The sequence below is a fragment of the Alosa sapidissima genome, chromosome 19 (assembly GCF_018492685.1).
Source record: "Alosa sapidissima isolate fAloSap1 chromosome 19, fAloSap1.pri, whole genome shotgun sequence".
In the NCBI taxonomy this organism is placed as follows: domain Eukaryota; kingdom Metazoa; phylum Chordata; class Actinopteri; order Clupeiformes; family Clupeidae; genus Alosa; species Alosa sapidissima.
In genome coordinates this window covers 918,585-934,802 of record NC_055975.1, presented here as the reverse complement: position 1 = coordinate 934,802, position 16,218 = coordinate 918,585, and the positions used below count along the sequence as shown (strand labels likewise).

The 16,218-nt window shown below is 42.9% G+C and overlaps 1 protein-coding gene, 1 long non-coding RNA gene and 1 other non-coding gene across 4 annotated transcripts; 2 read left to right on the top strand and 1 right to left on the bottom strand.

Moving 5' to 3' along the window:
- Positions 1–1,540: 1,540 nt before the first annotated feature.
- Positions 1,541–2,910, bottom strand: LOC121693236. The gene is made up of 2 exons (XR_006025438.1): positions 2,271–2,910; positions 1,541–1,802 (listed from the first exon to the last, which is right to left on the bottom strand). It is a non-coding gene; the product is annotated as an uncharacterized LOC121693236 (long non-coding RNA).
- Positions 2,911–5,383: 2,473 nt separating this feature from the next.
- trnal-uaa lies at positions 5,384–5,468 on the top strand. The gene has a single exon. It is a non-coding gene; the product is annotated as a tRNA-Leu (tRNA).
- Positions 5,469–6,189: 721 nt separating this feature from the next.
- Positions 6,190–10,647, top strand: LOC121693744. Of its 2 annotated transcripts, none has more exons than XM_042073389.1 (2): positions 6,190–9,859; positions 10,286–10,647. In XM_042073389.1, exon 1 carries the CDS (start codon positions 6,402–6,404, stop codon positions 7,473–7,475), a length of 1,074 nt encoding a protein of 357 aa, XP_041929323.1. In that variant the 5' UTR covers positions 6,190–6,401; the 3' UTR covers positions 7,476–9,859; positions 10,286–10,647. The 2 variants fall into 2 exon arrangements, with proteins under 2 accessions (XP_041929323.1, XP_041929324.1); XM_042073390.1 differs by having other exon boundaries at positions 6,190–9,885.
- The last annotated feature ends 5,571 nt before the right edge of the window (positions 10,648–16,218 follow it).

The window sequence follows — 16,218 nt, the reverse complement described above, 5'->3', positions numbered from 1 at the left end:
AAGGGGCTAACCCAACTGCCAGGGGTCTTGGTGTGTGTGTTGGGGGGATGACAGGGGAGATGGGATAGTGTGCTGTGTATGTGGGGAGAGGGCAGTGTGCAATATGTGTGTTGGAGAAGCTTCCACATGAGACAATGTGCTGTGTATTGGGGGGGGGGGGCAGTGTGCTGTAAGTATGTTGGGGATGTGTGTTGGAGAAGCTTCCTGATGAAATAATGTGCTGTGTGTGTAGGGGAGAGGGGGGGGGGGGGCAGTGTACTGCAAGTATGGTGAAGGGACTTACTATTGCAAGCAGAGTACTGTATGTATGATGTATGTGAGTGATGAAGATGTGTGTGTGGGCGGGAGGGGAGTGTAGCAGTGACTGTGTGTGTGTGTGTGTGTAGTGTGCGTGTGGGTAGGTGGGGGCAGTGTGCTGTAAGTATGTAGAGGATGTGTGTTGGAGAAGATCCTGAAGACAATGTGCTGTGTATGTAGGGGGGGGGCAGTGTGCAGCAAGTATGTAGAGGAGGCTTACTGTAGCAAGCAGTGTGCTGTATGTATGTGAGGTGATGACAGTGATGATGTAAGTGTGTGTGTTTTTTGTGTGTGTGTTGGGGATGGGGGTGGGGTGGGGGGCAGAAAGGCTAGGCAATCAAGGACATGGGTAGATGGAGGAGAAATAAAAAAAAAATTAAAAAAAGTTCTATGGAGATGTGCAAAAGTTGGAGAAAGTCAGATGTGTGTGTGTGTGTGTGTTTTGACGTGTGATGAAATAAGAAAATAAATAAAAGGTCTATAGCATAGGGTGAGGGATGTAAAAGTGCTAAAAGTCTTGTAGGTGTGTGTGTGTGTGTGGGGGGGGGGGGGGGGTTCATGAGTGCTGAGGAGTGAATGAGTGCAAAGTCAGTATAATGTGAGTTCAGAGTTGGGAAATGTTTGAGAGCGTAAATATAGAGCATATTAACCTCCGTTGCTCAGCCAAATGCCTTCCTGTTACGTCCTGTTATCACAGAGTTAGCCTACAGGCGATAAACGATTTTTGATGGTGCAAGTTTACTTCATTAGCGGTTTATTTTTATTTTTTTGATTATTAAAGAGTGTTTTTCATTTAAAGGTTTGACTTTGTGCTTATTCAGTAGAGCATTTAGTGCTCTCCCCAATCCCAGACGTTCACATTGCATGTTTGTTTGTAATGGATGCAACCGCGAGAGGCTATGCGTTTGACAATGAGTTGTTAACAGACATGAACCAAGACATATAGCCCAGCAGCAATCTAGGGACTGTTCGTTATTTATTGAAGGGGCCACCGGAGGAATTTTGAGTGCTTCAGTTGCAAGTTGCATGACCCTCTCTTGCCTGCTAGAAATTGTTCAATGCCCCTCCGACAGAATTGTTAAAAAAGACATGACCCTCCCCTGCCAATTGTCGCAGTCTTCCGCCCGCGCCACAGCCACACACTGTGATAATGTCACAGGCCAGGGGCACTACCACCACCTCCTTCTACCACAATCTACCCCAGGGAGACCACTGTACCCTTCAAACACTCGGACACCAGAGCTTAATTAAGAAATGTTTTATTTAAAGTGTCATTAAAAGAGGTTATTCCTCGGCAATAGAAAATACTGAAGGATAGTCCCCGTTGCCGCCAGTTGCCCCCTTCTCCAGTCTGTCAGTCGAGGGTCCGGAATTGTATACCAGATGTAGTGTAGGCTACCGAACCCACTCTGGTCGTTGTGTCGCCGGCTCTCCACCCCGGTGGGCGCCAATGGTCGCAGCAGGCCAGGTTGTAATCCAGTCTCACCCTGGACGGCAGCGGCTGCCTACACAGACAGGTAAACAGGATTAAGCGGAGCGCCCAACAGTCTAGTAGGTCTTGGGGTAACAGTTCAACACACGTGGGGTATAGCACAGCACAACATAGCACAGCAGCACACCAGAACAAGGTATGATTCCAATCAACACTTCAGTGAGGTCACCCAATCCTTAGTACATAAACAATTGTCACCATAGGCTGTTACAATTAAGGCTAGGCTGCTGGGGGTTACACTACGCTGGCCCACGTTACTCTGATTGGCGAGGGGAGGGCAGAGGAGGTGGATAAGGGGCACAGTCCAGAGAGAGGGGTAATAATATTTTCACACAGTCAAATCAAAGCAGGAGCAATAGCAATAGGCTATGGGCATGGGCAGTTCTTAATGAGGCGACAGGGATAATAGCCGTGAGTCTTAGTAGTTTGCATAGTCACAGAGATAAAATTGAGTTCACAGTGGGCATTTGTTCACATTTACCATCGGACAGTTCTGGAGGCAACACGCAATTGCAATCAACAAGCGTGGGCCATATAGTAGCTACACAGCCACAGAGTTCATATCAGGCAGGCCCAAAGCATTCAAACAGTACCGATAAAGCAGTGCAAAATCAATAGCGTGTGCAATATAGCTACAGTCACAGTGGGAAATGTGTCGGACAAGCACAAAGCATTCGAACAGTTCTTGGTAAAGCAACATGCACGTTCAAAGTCAATGGCGTGCACAATATAGCAGCTACACAGTCACAAAGTTAAGCAGACGCAGAGCAGTGGCAGTTCTCCGAGGGAAGGCAGAATACAGCGATTCCAACGGCAATCCCTCGTTGTAAATAAGATAACAATCGTAATCCAAGGTTCACAGTCACAAGGGGTTAGCGACAGCTAGGTAGCACAGTAAACAATAACTTAACTTCGTGAGGGGTGAACGATTTCACCCCTCAGACATCCAACAACGCAGTGTGTAGGAGCGGGATTCACCCAGACAACTTCACAGACCACAGGCAAGGCGGCGGTCTTGGAACAGCTATTCCTCTGGTTGGCAAAGCCACTCCGTCTTCTTCGCTCCACTCACGATAGTCCACTCTCACTCTGCAACGTGCAACCGTTTTCCCCACCAAGACGCGTGAAGTGACTACAAGCAGGGTCCCTAACCAGCTTTTACCATCAACGTTATTCACCTGTGTGTAATTATGTAAACAAAGGATGGAGGTATGCACTGTGGTGTTCACCTAATTAACACCCGCGCAGACCCCCGTCCTGCATGTTATTGGCCTCCCCCACTTTTCCCATCTGCTCACCCCGTGACAATAACGTTCTTAAATCCATCTTTCCCGTGAGCTTGCATGCTACCAGTCCTTCCTTTTCAAATGTGTTGCGCCTGTTTGCACAATTTCACAAATAATCATATGTGATTAATAATATGACAAATAATCCCTGTGCACGGGGACCGAAACAATGCATGCCAACTTTTTACGTGTTTATCACGTATTTGAACTTTTCCCCGCTGTCTTGCCGTTTTAATGTTTTCCCGTAGAATATCTCATATTTTAATACTCTCATAACAGCCCTGCCATCAGGCCTGTCTCTGTGTTGCCCTGTTGCTACCCCTTGCCCTTCCAACGAAACAGATGTCTTCAAATCATCGTTTTCCTTGCTTGAAGGCGAACTTAGAGTGATGTTAACCTATTTAAGTTTAATGGCGTGATTGTCGTGAGAGCACGATTCATTGGCGCTTGCATGTTCGGCCTTATGTCTACGTGCGCACCTGAGGCTACTCAGCTACAAGAGAAAGAATTTCCCCTGTTTGTATGTTCACTGCAAGTTGGCCTACCATAACTTACCAACTCTGCACTGTAGACCCTAACTGGCTATTTATATTTTTCTGTGAAATAAGCAAATGTATTTGTTCAACTTTATGAAGCAGAATTATGCATAGGCTACTTGGAACATAATACATTTGTCAAAGGACAGATGTATGTTGCTAGTGACAAAATATTAACTTTCAGTGTTTTACGATGTCTTTGTCATGGGGAAGTGTTTTTCCCCATGCATTTATTCTAGGTTACTGTCAGTGACTGCCGTGAGAGAAGCGGGTTCTGTGTTTCGTTCATGTCAGTGACTGACGCGAGAGAAGCGGGGTCTGTGTTGTGTTGTGTTGCGTTGCGTTAATTTATTTTCATTGGGCATACCGTGCCGTGCCGTCCACAGCTCTTCAGTTCTGACAATGCCAAAATTACTCCTTTTGAAACAATGAGTGCAGGAAGCGCGTTTGTATGGTTATATTGCTTGACGGGGGGATCCCAAGCAGCTTTCAGCCATATGGCTACTTTGAGAACATTTCAATTCACCCGACACTAATATTCAAAATGTTGAAAACTATTTCGGCATAGCCTATAAAGCAGTTTAATTAAATGGAATGTTAGTTGTAAACAAACGAGCTACTTGGTGAGGCTTGGCCTCACAGATGCGCTCGTGCCTTAGATGGCAGGAAAAATCTTCACGATAGGCCTATTAACTAACCACCCGATTCACGTTGGCTGGGAGGAAGGGGGGCCATCAGACAATTGTGCCCAGTTAATCCGGCCCTTCCCCCAAAAAATCACACCTTCCCACCTCTGACAGCTTAAAAGAAGTCAAGAGGACTCCTTACTCACAGACCTATTCACAAACCTGCGGCATTTTGCCGTGTTTTGAAATCCTATGCAGCTACAGGAGCTTCCAATCGTGAGGAAGCAATTTTGCATTGTAGGCATAACTAACATGCAATAATGCCGCCAACAACAACCAAAACTAGGCTAATCATTGTCAACATGTAAATGAAATGTAACATTATTGTGATTCAAATTAAAATGTTCTCTTTTGCAAATGTAGGCATAGTAACATAATAATTTAATAATGTTACAAAGATACTACATCAATCCGTATGTTTCATTAGGCTACTAGGCTATTTGTTGTTAAACTGGTGAATTTAGGAGCAACTCCTAAAAATAATGGGCGTGTCACTCCTAACTTTAGGACTCCTAATTTTTTCACAAAAAGTAATTCACGAAGCATTTTAGACCTAAAAGTAGCACCTAAGTCTGGGACAGCTTAAGTCGAAAGGACTCCTAACTCACTAAGATCCAATTCACAAAGGCTAACTAGCTAACATTTTTTTAGTTTCTTATAAGTAGTATATTATCATGAACTATCTGTCAAAATAAGCCCCGCCCCCTGAAACGTCATAAATCACGTCATAACCACGCCTCCTTTTTATGCAAATTAGCCACGTGGTTGTCGCCACGTGTTGTTTGTTATTGTTATTGTTTTGTGAGTCATGTGACAGTCATGTGACTGGTGTCAAACCCCTGGGCGGCCATATTGGATGTAAAGTCATGTGACAGTCATGTGTCTGGTGTCAAACAATGCCACGCCCCCTTGGCATCCATATTGGATGTAGTGTCATGTGACAGTCATGTGCCTGATGTCAAACCCCTGGGCGGCCATATTGGCCCCCAAACCCCCATGTGTGTTTTGTGGATAATGGGGAATCAGATAAACTTTGTAAGAGTTGTATATGTTTAGTGGTAAATGGGGCTAAATACAATGTGTGCTGCTAGGATGGCCGAGTGGTTAAGGCGTTGGACTTAAGAACCAATGGATGTTTGTATCCTCGTGGGTTCGACCCCCACTCCTAGCAACTATATTAATGGCTGAGAGTAGAATGAAGTTTACTTTTATTTTTTGATAAGTCCTAGAGATGTTGAGAGATATGGACTAAAAAATATTTTTTTTAAATAAAAAGTTTAAATTGGTTACCATATTGCTAGGCGCTTTGGTTAAAAAGGTGTCAGCCAAATCCCATATACTGTAATTTTTATAACTAGAATCATGGGGTTGTGTGTGTGTGTGTGTGTGTGTGTGTGTGTGTGACCAAATGGGTCTATGTCTGGAGGAGGGGTTGGGTCTATGCTCGGAGGAGGTGTTGGGCCCGGGCATGTCTCTGAGTTTATTGTTTGAAGTCCCCTTCATGTGTCTTATCAAACAGTTGGTTCGGCTCAGGCGTGCTGTTTAACTGACTACAATCACAATGGTTAATTATGTATGTATGTATTGGGGGTCTATGTTTCCCCCACACTTTGTAGAGGAGGTGTTAGGTCCGGACATGTCTCTGAGTTTATTGTTTGAAGACCCTTTCATGTATGCACCATATAGAGGGCTAGACGCTGTCGTCCTGTTTAACTGATTACATACACAATTGTATCTGTGAGAACTGTATATGGCTAGTGACAACTGTATGCATGCACGTAGAGTCATTATAATGATGTGGAGATTCATGGCCACATACGTACACCCTGAGCGTTTAAATCCTCGCGATTCTCTTAACGGTGGAAGAACAGATGCCTACAATCTTCACCGCAAAGCTGGTGAGGGTGAGAAAATTCACTACGTTGATTTCACATCCCTATACCCGGCATGTCAGAGCAAGTGTGAGTACCCCATCCACAACCCCCAGATCATAGTGGGAGATTTTCAGCCACTTGAAAATTATTACGGGTTGATCAAAGCTACAGTCTCTCCACCTAGGGGCTTACTACACCCCGTGCTGCCATACCGCTGCAACGGCAAATTGATGTTCCCCCTCTGCAGGACTTGTGCTGTAGAAGAGAATCAGACCAGCCCCTGTGAGCACAGTGATGATGAGCGCTCCATTTCGGGGTGTTGGGTTAGTCTTGAGCTGATGAAGGCTATTGAAAAGGGCTACATTGTTACCAAGGTTGATGAGGTCTGGCATTTTTCTCAGAGATCTGACACATTGTTTTCAGACTATGTGAAGACATTTCTCCAATACAAGCAGGAAGCTAGCGGATACCCTGCCCATGCAGTGACTGATGAGGCTAAAGAGGCCTACATCGAGGACTATTATGAGAAGGAGGGGATTAGGCTGGATCCTGATAAGATCTGTTTGAACCCAGCCGTAAGGCAAATAAACAAGTTGCTGCTCAACAGTCTCTGGGGTCGCTTCTCTATGAGAGAGAATTTGCCCACCACCGAAATGGTGAAAGACCCCGAGCAGTTTGCCCGATACATTTTTGGTTGTGAATATGATGTCACACACTTTTCATTTGTGTCTGATGATGTGGCCTTAGTCCAATGGCGTCATGCTGAGGGTAGTTGTGTACAGACCTCAGACATAAATGTGTTTGTGGGTGCATTCACCACCGCTCATGCTCGCCTTAAATTGTACGAGCTTATGGACAAATTGGGTGAGCGCCTTTTGTACACAGATACTGACAGTGCGGTTTATGTCTCAAAGGATGGCGATTGGGAGCCGCCGCTGGGGCCCTATTTAGGGGATCTCACAAATGAGCTGGATGATGGTGACTACATCACAGAATTCTGTTCAGCCGGACCGAAGACTTATGGCTATCGCACAGTCCGGGGTAAAACCTGTATGAAGGCGAAAGGCGTCACGCTTAATGCAGAGAATTCAAAACTGATCAGATTGGACACCCTCATTGGCCTTGTTGATCATTATGTGACTGACAGAGATAGTACACGACACATATGGGCTCGAACTGATAATATTGTGCGTAACAAGAAACATCTCATTCTAAAAAACAAAACTGGTGAGAAGAGGTTCAGGGTTGTTTACAACAAGAGGGTGCTACTACCCGACTACACAACTAGGCCATACGGATACTAAGGGGTATATGTCTATCATGGATAAATATAACACTGGCTTAAAAGAGGCCCCTGTATACGATTTCAGACTACAGCATCCATTTTCTTGTGTGATAAGCGGGCCTTCTAATTCTGGCAAGACATTTTTTGTAAAACAGTTGATAGCCAATATCGACACCCTTATTAGTGATGCAATTGAAAATATAGTGTATATTTATGATTGTTGGCAACCACTTTATGACGAATTGTTAAAGCTGAGAGATGTCAAATTTATTCAAGGAATACCTAACGCTCTAGATGATGATGAGTTATTACCCATATCAAAAACTAACCTGCTAATTATTGATGATGTGATGAAAGATGCCAGCAATAATACAGAAATAGAGAAGGTGTTCACACAGTATGTACATCATCGTAATCTTAGTGCCATTTACATGGTTCAGAATCTGTTCTTTCAGGGGAAATCTAGCAGAACAATCAGTTTGAACACTAATTATCTAATTGTTTTCAAAAACCCTAGAGATAACAACCAAATCAGTGTATTAGCGAGACAGATGTACCCCGGTAACACAAAATTCTTTCTTGAATCTTTTAAAAATGCCACTGAGAAACCCTACGGATATTTGTTGATTGACTATAAACCAAAAACCCCAGATTTGTACCGCCTCAGAACAGATTTGCTTTTGGAGCATCAGGCTGTCTATGTGCCGAAGAAAACAAACTGAGACACCGATATGTCTGAGAGAATCGGTAGAAATTTGCCTCTTTTGATGCGTTTACTTAAAGCTAAACCGCCCCAGAGACGTGTCATTTTACATTCTGCGTCAGATGAGTTAATCTTAGCTCTCTGCGAGGTGACACTGAATATTCTTCGTGGTACTATACCCTTAACAGCTATACAATATAAAAAACTACGTAAAAATAAGATTTTGATAAAGTTACTGGCTGACAAGAAAATTGGCCTACGCACAAAGAGACGCACTATTAACCAGAAAGGTGGATTTCTCCTGCCCCTCTTGAGTGTTGCTCTGCCGTTCATAACCAGTCTGTTTACATCAAGACAGAGTTAGAAGTAATGGAGTACGCTGAGAAAATGTATCTGGTACCACAAAGACAATTGGACCGTTTAAAAAATGATGTCGTAACTACCCCACTGCGCCAGTCTGTTGAAAACGAGTTGGAAGTAGCTATGAAAAATGTTTTGAGTAAAACACACCTGACCCCTCATGAGAAGGCCCTGCATTATACGTCATTATTACAGAGATATTTGGCCCTGGTTAAACAGGGGGACCTTGAGACGAACACACTGACACTGAGTTTACCACTGCAGTCATCATCCGATGATGTGTCACAGAGTTTAGCAGTACAGGCTACGCCCCCCACTTTTGAGAACAATCAGGTAGCCTCTGAGGTTTTAAAAAATGTACCCCTGAGAAGCAAAAGGAATGCTGAGTATATATTAGCAAAGATGTACAACTCTCAAGGCATAGCATCGTGGGACGATTCTGGGTCTTTTGTTTTTAACGGCACAACCATTCCAGGTACGCACGTGTTTGATCTGGTAAAAAGTATCACCGGGCCACAAGCTGTGAGCCATTGCAGGCGACCTCAAGGATGGCATGAATTTCTGAGGGCTATTGCTATGCTAAACATCCCTCTTTCTACAATACCAAATAGACTAGTTAAAGATTCAATCACAGCACTGAAAAGAAATAGTACACCTACTCATACACCAGTTAGAGCGGTATCAGAATCCCCTGGTTTTTCAACACCTCAATTAGATGCAACAGCATGGCTTGAATTTTAGAAAATCTTGTAATGATTACTATGCATTGCTTATGTCTAATGTTCACAGATGTTGTAATATTTTGTAAATTGTAATTTTTCTGCTTTGTTTTTCTTATGTTTATAATGTTTTATAAGGTTGTATGACTTTTGATACATGTATGACTTATAATGTGTGTATTTCTATCCTTTTGTTTTTCAATAAAAACACCCAACTCTGAAATGTCATTTGACATGTTTATTTATTATGAAGCCTTTTCAACACTTTTTTAGATACTTATCATTGATCTGTGCATGCTGCACACATGTGAATATATTACACATGCATTTACAACCTTGTAATTTTTTCACAATTAATGACACCATATTATCATTTCTATTTAAATTTTCAGAATATTTAAGCATCACATCTTCATAGCATAACCCTCTCAACATATGATACAGAAAGAAAACACAATGTTGACCACATGTGATAGACGTAAAGTCTTGCACCTGCTGGTTTGAATATAGCAGACGTTTACCCATGTTTTTCAGAAATGTGTATATGCTTGGAGGAAATATATCACTGTCTGGACGGTTCCCGAAGCTGTCGAAGAAACACACATCACCTTCTTCAGTTATGTACGTAGCTAACCAGTGTTCACCAGGTTGGTCTGAATTATGTGTATTAATTATCACAGAGGCTGGTAAATGATACACGGGTGTTTTAGGTAGTTGATCACAAGCCAATACCCCTAGAAAATGTGTATTTTTGGATATATTATCCATAATAGTCGATAATTCAACAGTATTCATGATCTTTCAGTAGTAGTCCATCAAAATCTGTCTTCGATTAGACACCTCAATTATACTGTCAAATACCGCATACACAATCAAATTTATTGTATTCGGCAACGGTTGTCTGAACCGAACTTCCAAACGGATATTGCCTGACTTTATTAATGACAGATGCTGGCCACACTCCTCGTCAGGCGTTAAATTAAAAGCAAAAATACTGTAACCGGACAAGTAATCCTGACGATTTATGACCAGTGCTTTGTTTTTCAGATGTCTTCCTGTGGATAACACCAATTGGTAAAACTCCCGTACGGCAGACGCTTCATTAAATTTCGGCTGTAGCGGCTTAGACGGGTATTGTTGTCCATCTACATAAACGGCTAGGAATTCCAGATCATAATGTTTAAACGCATAAGGATTTTTTGTGTATGATCCAGTATGGGCATCATTATCGACCATTGCTAATATGATGGATTTTGGTAACGCCCCCAGAAATAGGTTTTCCTGATTAGCCACCCGCGTACCAGCGGGTATTGAGAAATTTTTTAGACATACTCTATCAATAGGGTATTTAGCAGTGGTGGACTGCAATGCTTGCGCATGACCCAGTCTCACAGCCGGAGATACAGAAACTTTCTTCACAAAGTTAGTTAGTCTTATTTTGATATCAATTCCGTTTAACATCAATTTTTCTTGAAAAAATATGTCGCTGTGGATTGGAGCTAACAATTCTACAACATTACTCGATTCAGAAAATGCAGCTCTCTTTGTGAGACCTTCGTTGGCCCCTCCAGGATCCCCGACATCCATATGGCCTGCTGTATCTTTGTAAAACAGCCCCGCAGAGAAAATGGTCTCCAGGGCCTCACGGTCATAATTCAATAGACAATCTATAATACAGCGGTATGGATAGGTGTTTGAGCTCTGCGATATGAGCCGATCCCCCAGTGTTATGTCGACCTGAGAGAAGATTGAGCCGCCAGGGTAGTTTATCAAACCCACAGGCGCCCCCGCTGGTAGGTCCGCCCCGTTGGGTAAGGTGATTTTTAACCTTGTATACAGTAGCGAATTATTCAAATCAATATAGTCTTGACCATTTCCCGCGACAAAAAACTCCAGGGGTCCTGTGTCTGACAGAGCTGATATGGGAGGTATCTCAACATAGGTGTTTTTCTCTATAGCCGTTTGAGTCATAGGCACTGTAAAAAGATCCAACTCAGATTTGACACACTCCGCCGACATGCCGTGTATCAGAGCCATGGTTAGAATATGGATTTACGCCTCTTTTTAGCAGGTCTACTCCCCCGGTGTTTACTCTGAGCCTTCCTTTTCGACACTGATCTTTTCTTAGCCTTTACATTGTTTTTCTTTGTGTATCTTCCTCTTCTCACACCTGGCGGTCGTTTCATGTGTCTACGTTGCATTACTAACACCCCCGACCCCTCTTGACTGTTGTGGGCTTGCATGACGTTGCTCACCACATCACTGACGATATTTTTAGCTGCCGCTTTTAAATGCAGTTTAGCGATTCCAATACCCCTACGCAATAGAGGCATAGCCATTCTGTACAGACCTTTTAGGAGCGATCCCAAGCCGAATCCACCATACATGACAGGGCCCCCAGCGAACCCGTCAATATGGCCACCTGCCTGGTTTTGATAATATGTAACATAACGATGTGGGTCCGCGTAGGGATTAAATTCTTTCATTTTTAAATTCTTGGAAGTTGTTTTACCGGTCTGAAATGGAGTTTTGTAATCACTTTGCCGTACTTGAATGACACGTTGTGGTTTTGATCACTTTTCACCTCTATGGTAATGTCGTCAATGTGTGATTTAGACACACGTGCGTAGTGTGGTTTGTCGTAGCCGATTGTGACTATATTTTTGGTCTCCCCCGTTATTTCTACACATCGCAGGAGTGGTACATAATAGTCACCTACAACTTGGTGGTCTATAATGTCTGTATAGACAAACAATGTATATTCCCCGCCATACAAATCAGCAATGTGGGGGGCGTATCTACCGACGCTCCCGGGGGGTACCGCGAATGGAATCATATCTTCAAAACCTAGAATCCTGGCTAGCTTCCCTTGGAATGTTAGCGAAACATCACTTTCGGATGATGTCACACGGACTTTGTGAAGTAGTTCATCATAGGTAAACTGTATATGAGACCCGACACTATTGATTTCTGCTATGATATCAGCAATGCTATTGTAGAAAGCTTCACGAAGTTCACCAACAATAAGGATGTTAGTAGCTGTATCGGTAATTGTGAATTTTGAATGTTTTTTGTGAAATGGAACCCATGTTTTGGGGTACATGAACTCAATTAAAGCGACCTCCCAAGCCCCCCTTAGTGTTAGTGTTTTTGCCAGTTTAGTTCTGTAGCTGGATATTCTATTGTCAGGATAAATATCGCGGCACGCATTGCTTGGTAAAGTCACATAAAACCCTTCGTCCTCCATGATGTCGCCGGTGTGAATAAGGATATGTATGTTGTGTTGTGATTTAAGACATTTTTTAAGCATCAACCACATCTTTTGCGGGGACCCACGAGTTAAATTTTGATGGCCAACCTAACCATTTTACCAATACCATACGCGTCCTACCTACTCTTTTGCTTTCCAAAATCTTTTCCACTTTGAAGGCCTTATCCCTGTTTATGAGGATTTTCTGCAACTCCTCTTCATAAAAGGTACCTTCTAACATGTCTCCATCATAGTCTTTCAACCTGTAAACAGGAGGGTTTCGATGTACACACTCTGCTATGGTGAAAAACTCACGTGTGTAGTTTTCCTCATACCCCTTTGTGAATGCACCTCTGACCTTAGATACTCTAACAAGCTCTCCTATTTTGTATTTGAACACAGATTTTTTGGCAGCTCCCGTCTTTACACCATACAGGTTTTTAAAGACCACATTTTCATTTTCTTTTGTCACATCCACAGGTCTCATTTTGATACTACGATGGTAACTGTTATTATAAGATGATACCATATCAGGTAAGACGTCACAGTAGCGTTTAGAGTTGGCGGCTGTTAGATAACGCCACATTCTTGATTTAATAGTTCTGTTGAATCGCTCCACGACACTAGCTTTTAATTCACTCCCAGTGGCGAAATGATGAATGTTGTTTTTATTCACGATCCTCTGGAAATGCTGGTTAAAAAATTCTTTCCCACGGTCAGTTTGCAACTTCTGGGGTATACGACCCTCTTCTATGATTGATTCAAAAGCAGCGGCAACCGCCATCCCTGATTTGTTTTTTAAAATACGCACCCATGCATATTTGCTAAAGACATCTATACACGTCAGCATATATTTAGCATGGTCATTCTCCCTGGAGTATATGGACATGTCAACCAGATCCGCTTGAAATTGCCTGTTGATACCATACACAATCACCCTATTCCTTTTGTAGTTGACACGCATAGGTTTATGAAGCGTGTACGCATCCTCCCCTGATAACCATTCAGCAACATCCTTATCGGACAGATGTACCCCTGTTTTTTTAAAGGCAGCTTCTTTTAATCTAGTTATACCCCCATATGAACCCTCACTTGATGGTGTGTAGTAGATTGTATTTAGAACCTCCTCCATGACTCCCTCCATACAACTAATGACAGACCATGATGTGCATTCACAATCTTTTATTTGACAAGCAGGCTTACATATCCATCATGGGTAGAGAATCAAGGTAGTTTAAAAATTTAACACACACATCAAAGTCCTTAGCAACCAGAAATTCCACTAGGCTATTCACAACCTCATAGACATCCACAGACTCATTCTTACTTTGTTTGATGACACATACATCAGTTACATATGTACAAAGAGCTACGATATGCCCTATCTTGAAAAACCCTTGCCGAATCATACACATGTTCTCTAAAATTTCATGCACTGTTACATGATACGCCTTGTTAACGGAGGATCCCATATTCAGTAGATCGGACCATTCTTCAGACAATGATCTAGCAAGCGTCATTTGATTTTTTAAGGCTTTAAAATGATGGTAAGGTACAGCAATATCAGTTGCATAACATGTAGATTCGTCTGCTATGACATTACACAGTAAGGCTGTTAGCTCATATTTCACACGCTCTTTTGGTGGGCCTGAACCACAGCACCAATTCCCCATTACCGTTAATTGTCCCAATATGTCAGAGTTTCAAGAATAATGTTTGTATCACAATCCTGTATGTGATTTTCCTTGAAAGTGTGTAAATACCCACAGATGTATGGTTCCCCTGTTAATTCGTAGACGATAGCTTCTACAGACCCCCAAATTTTTTGGGGATGGGTCTGATAGCCGTAATGTCCCAATAGATGATTCACGCTTTGCAGTAGAGGTCTTTTGTATAGCCGATGTTTTATATCCTCAACATTTGTTTGGAAGTAGTACGCATCTGGTTCAAAGAGGCAAGAATGTTGAATCTGGCTGGGGTGGTTTACTTGACATCCAAAACAGTCCTCCTGTAACTTCTGCGTGATGATGTGTTGCAGTGTAATACACACACAGGCCTTGATAAGTCCAAGAGGTAGCTCTGCCAAACAACCAACAAGGTCTTCACCAGTAGCTTTAGAAGTCCCGGTTCCATCTGCTGATGATACAGGGTTTAATGACACACCAATCTCTAAGTCTTCTGAACAATCTATCATGCCCACCCCACCACAGGTATTTTGAAAGTATACACACGCATCAGTCATCTTAACATCTGTTGAAGGCATCACGACAGTTCTGAACGTCTCGATGATCCGGCTGGTGTGATCGTATACAACCACTAACCATTCAAGGGGTGTAGTCTGGAGGGCGGCGACTTCTCCGCTACCCAATCATGTGTGACCTCTCCTTTATCTTCAGAGTCGTTTTTGTTACCGGTAGGAGGTACACCCGCAGGGGCGTCATCATCCACAAGATGGCATTCTCTAACATCCTCTTTATCATCCGTCAAAGTTAGCATCGCAAATCTCTCACACAAGTAATCCACGTCATAATGTATCATTTCTTGTTCAATTACTGATTCCTCTTGATAAAACATACTTCTTGAACTTTGATCCACACCATCAGGCCAAACATGCGCTTCAGTCATTTCAACTTCATCCACATATAGAGACATTGTATGATGTTCACAACAGCTCTGAGAGTAAAGGAACCCTTCGTATGAAAACCTCTTTTTAAGCTTCATGAACGAGGGGGCGCTGATTCCGGAGCGGCTTCTTCACAATGGTTGGCCAGTTCCAGATCATCTTGGCACGTCTGGAAGAGACATGCCTTGACGCCCTGGTATCTTTCCAAACCAGCACTCCATTTGAACAATCTATCAACCTTTTTGAAAACATCACTTAGAACATGCCGGTCTTTCCAAAGATACTCCACTTTAGGTGTATATGCGAATTCATTCAAATCTTTTTCATTATAATATGTAGGTCTTCTGTATGCACTGCTAGACAGGCGAATGAAATCCTGTGGACAGTTAGCATACATGTGGTAAGACTTGACATAGGCTGGACTATTCCATGATGCTGTGTAGCGACTGTCCATAGCAGGCTGTACAATATCCTTCCAAGAGTCCCTAAACATCACCCAATCTGCATCACAAAATGAAATGTACGCCATGTCGTCTGAAAACGCCAAATCCGGAGATGTCAATGCGTATAGCTTCACACTGCGATCTTCCTTGTCAAAAACATAGCCTCCGATGCGCCCATCGTTCAACAACCATTGGTATTCCACGCCATCATTAGGTTTACTCAGAAAATTAACAAAAGTTTTAGGTCTCCTCCTTTGCGGTGCATAAGTCATTTCAGAATTCGATAGCTTAGCGCTAACAGGGGTGAGTGTAATCCGTCTCTTTGATTTTGCCGATTCAATCATGTCAGCCATGGTAAGTTCTGTTCGAAATCACTGCTAACAATGATAGCTATACATCACCCACAGCTTTTATAATCTCAATCCTAGAGACACGCCGGGGCAAAACACACCCACTACAAAAGGGTTTATAGATAACCAGGTGTCTGCATACAGACGTCACTACTCATAAACAGGTCTTTTACAATGTTATCAGCACTAGTGTACGTAGGTAGTAGGCAGACCCCCGACATGAAAGGGGTCTCAAACAACACACTCAGAGACATGCCCGGACAAAACACCACCCCTACAAAGTAGGATGCATTGCATACCATTGAAGCCCTGCA

Excerpts from the sequence above, each read along its gene's own strand:
- LOC121693744 (XM_042073389.1), top strand. The coding sequence starts at position 6,402 with ATGTTCCCCCTCTGCAGGACTTGTGCTGTAGAAGAGAATCAGACCAGC.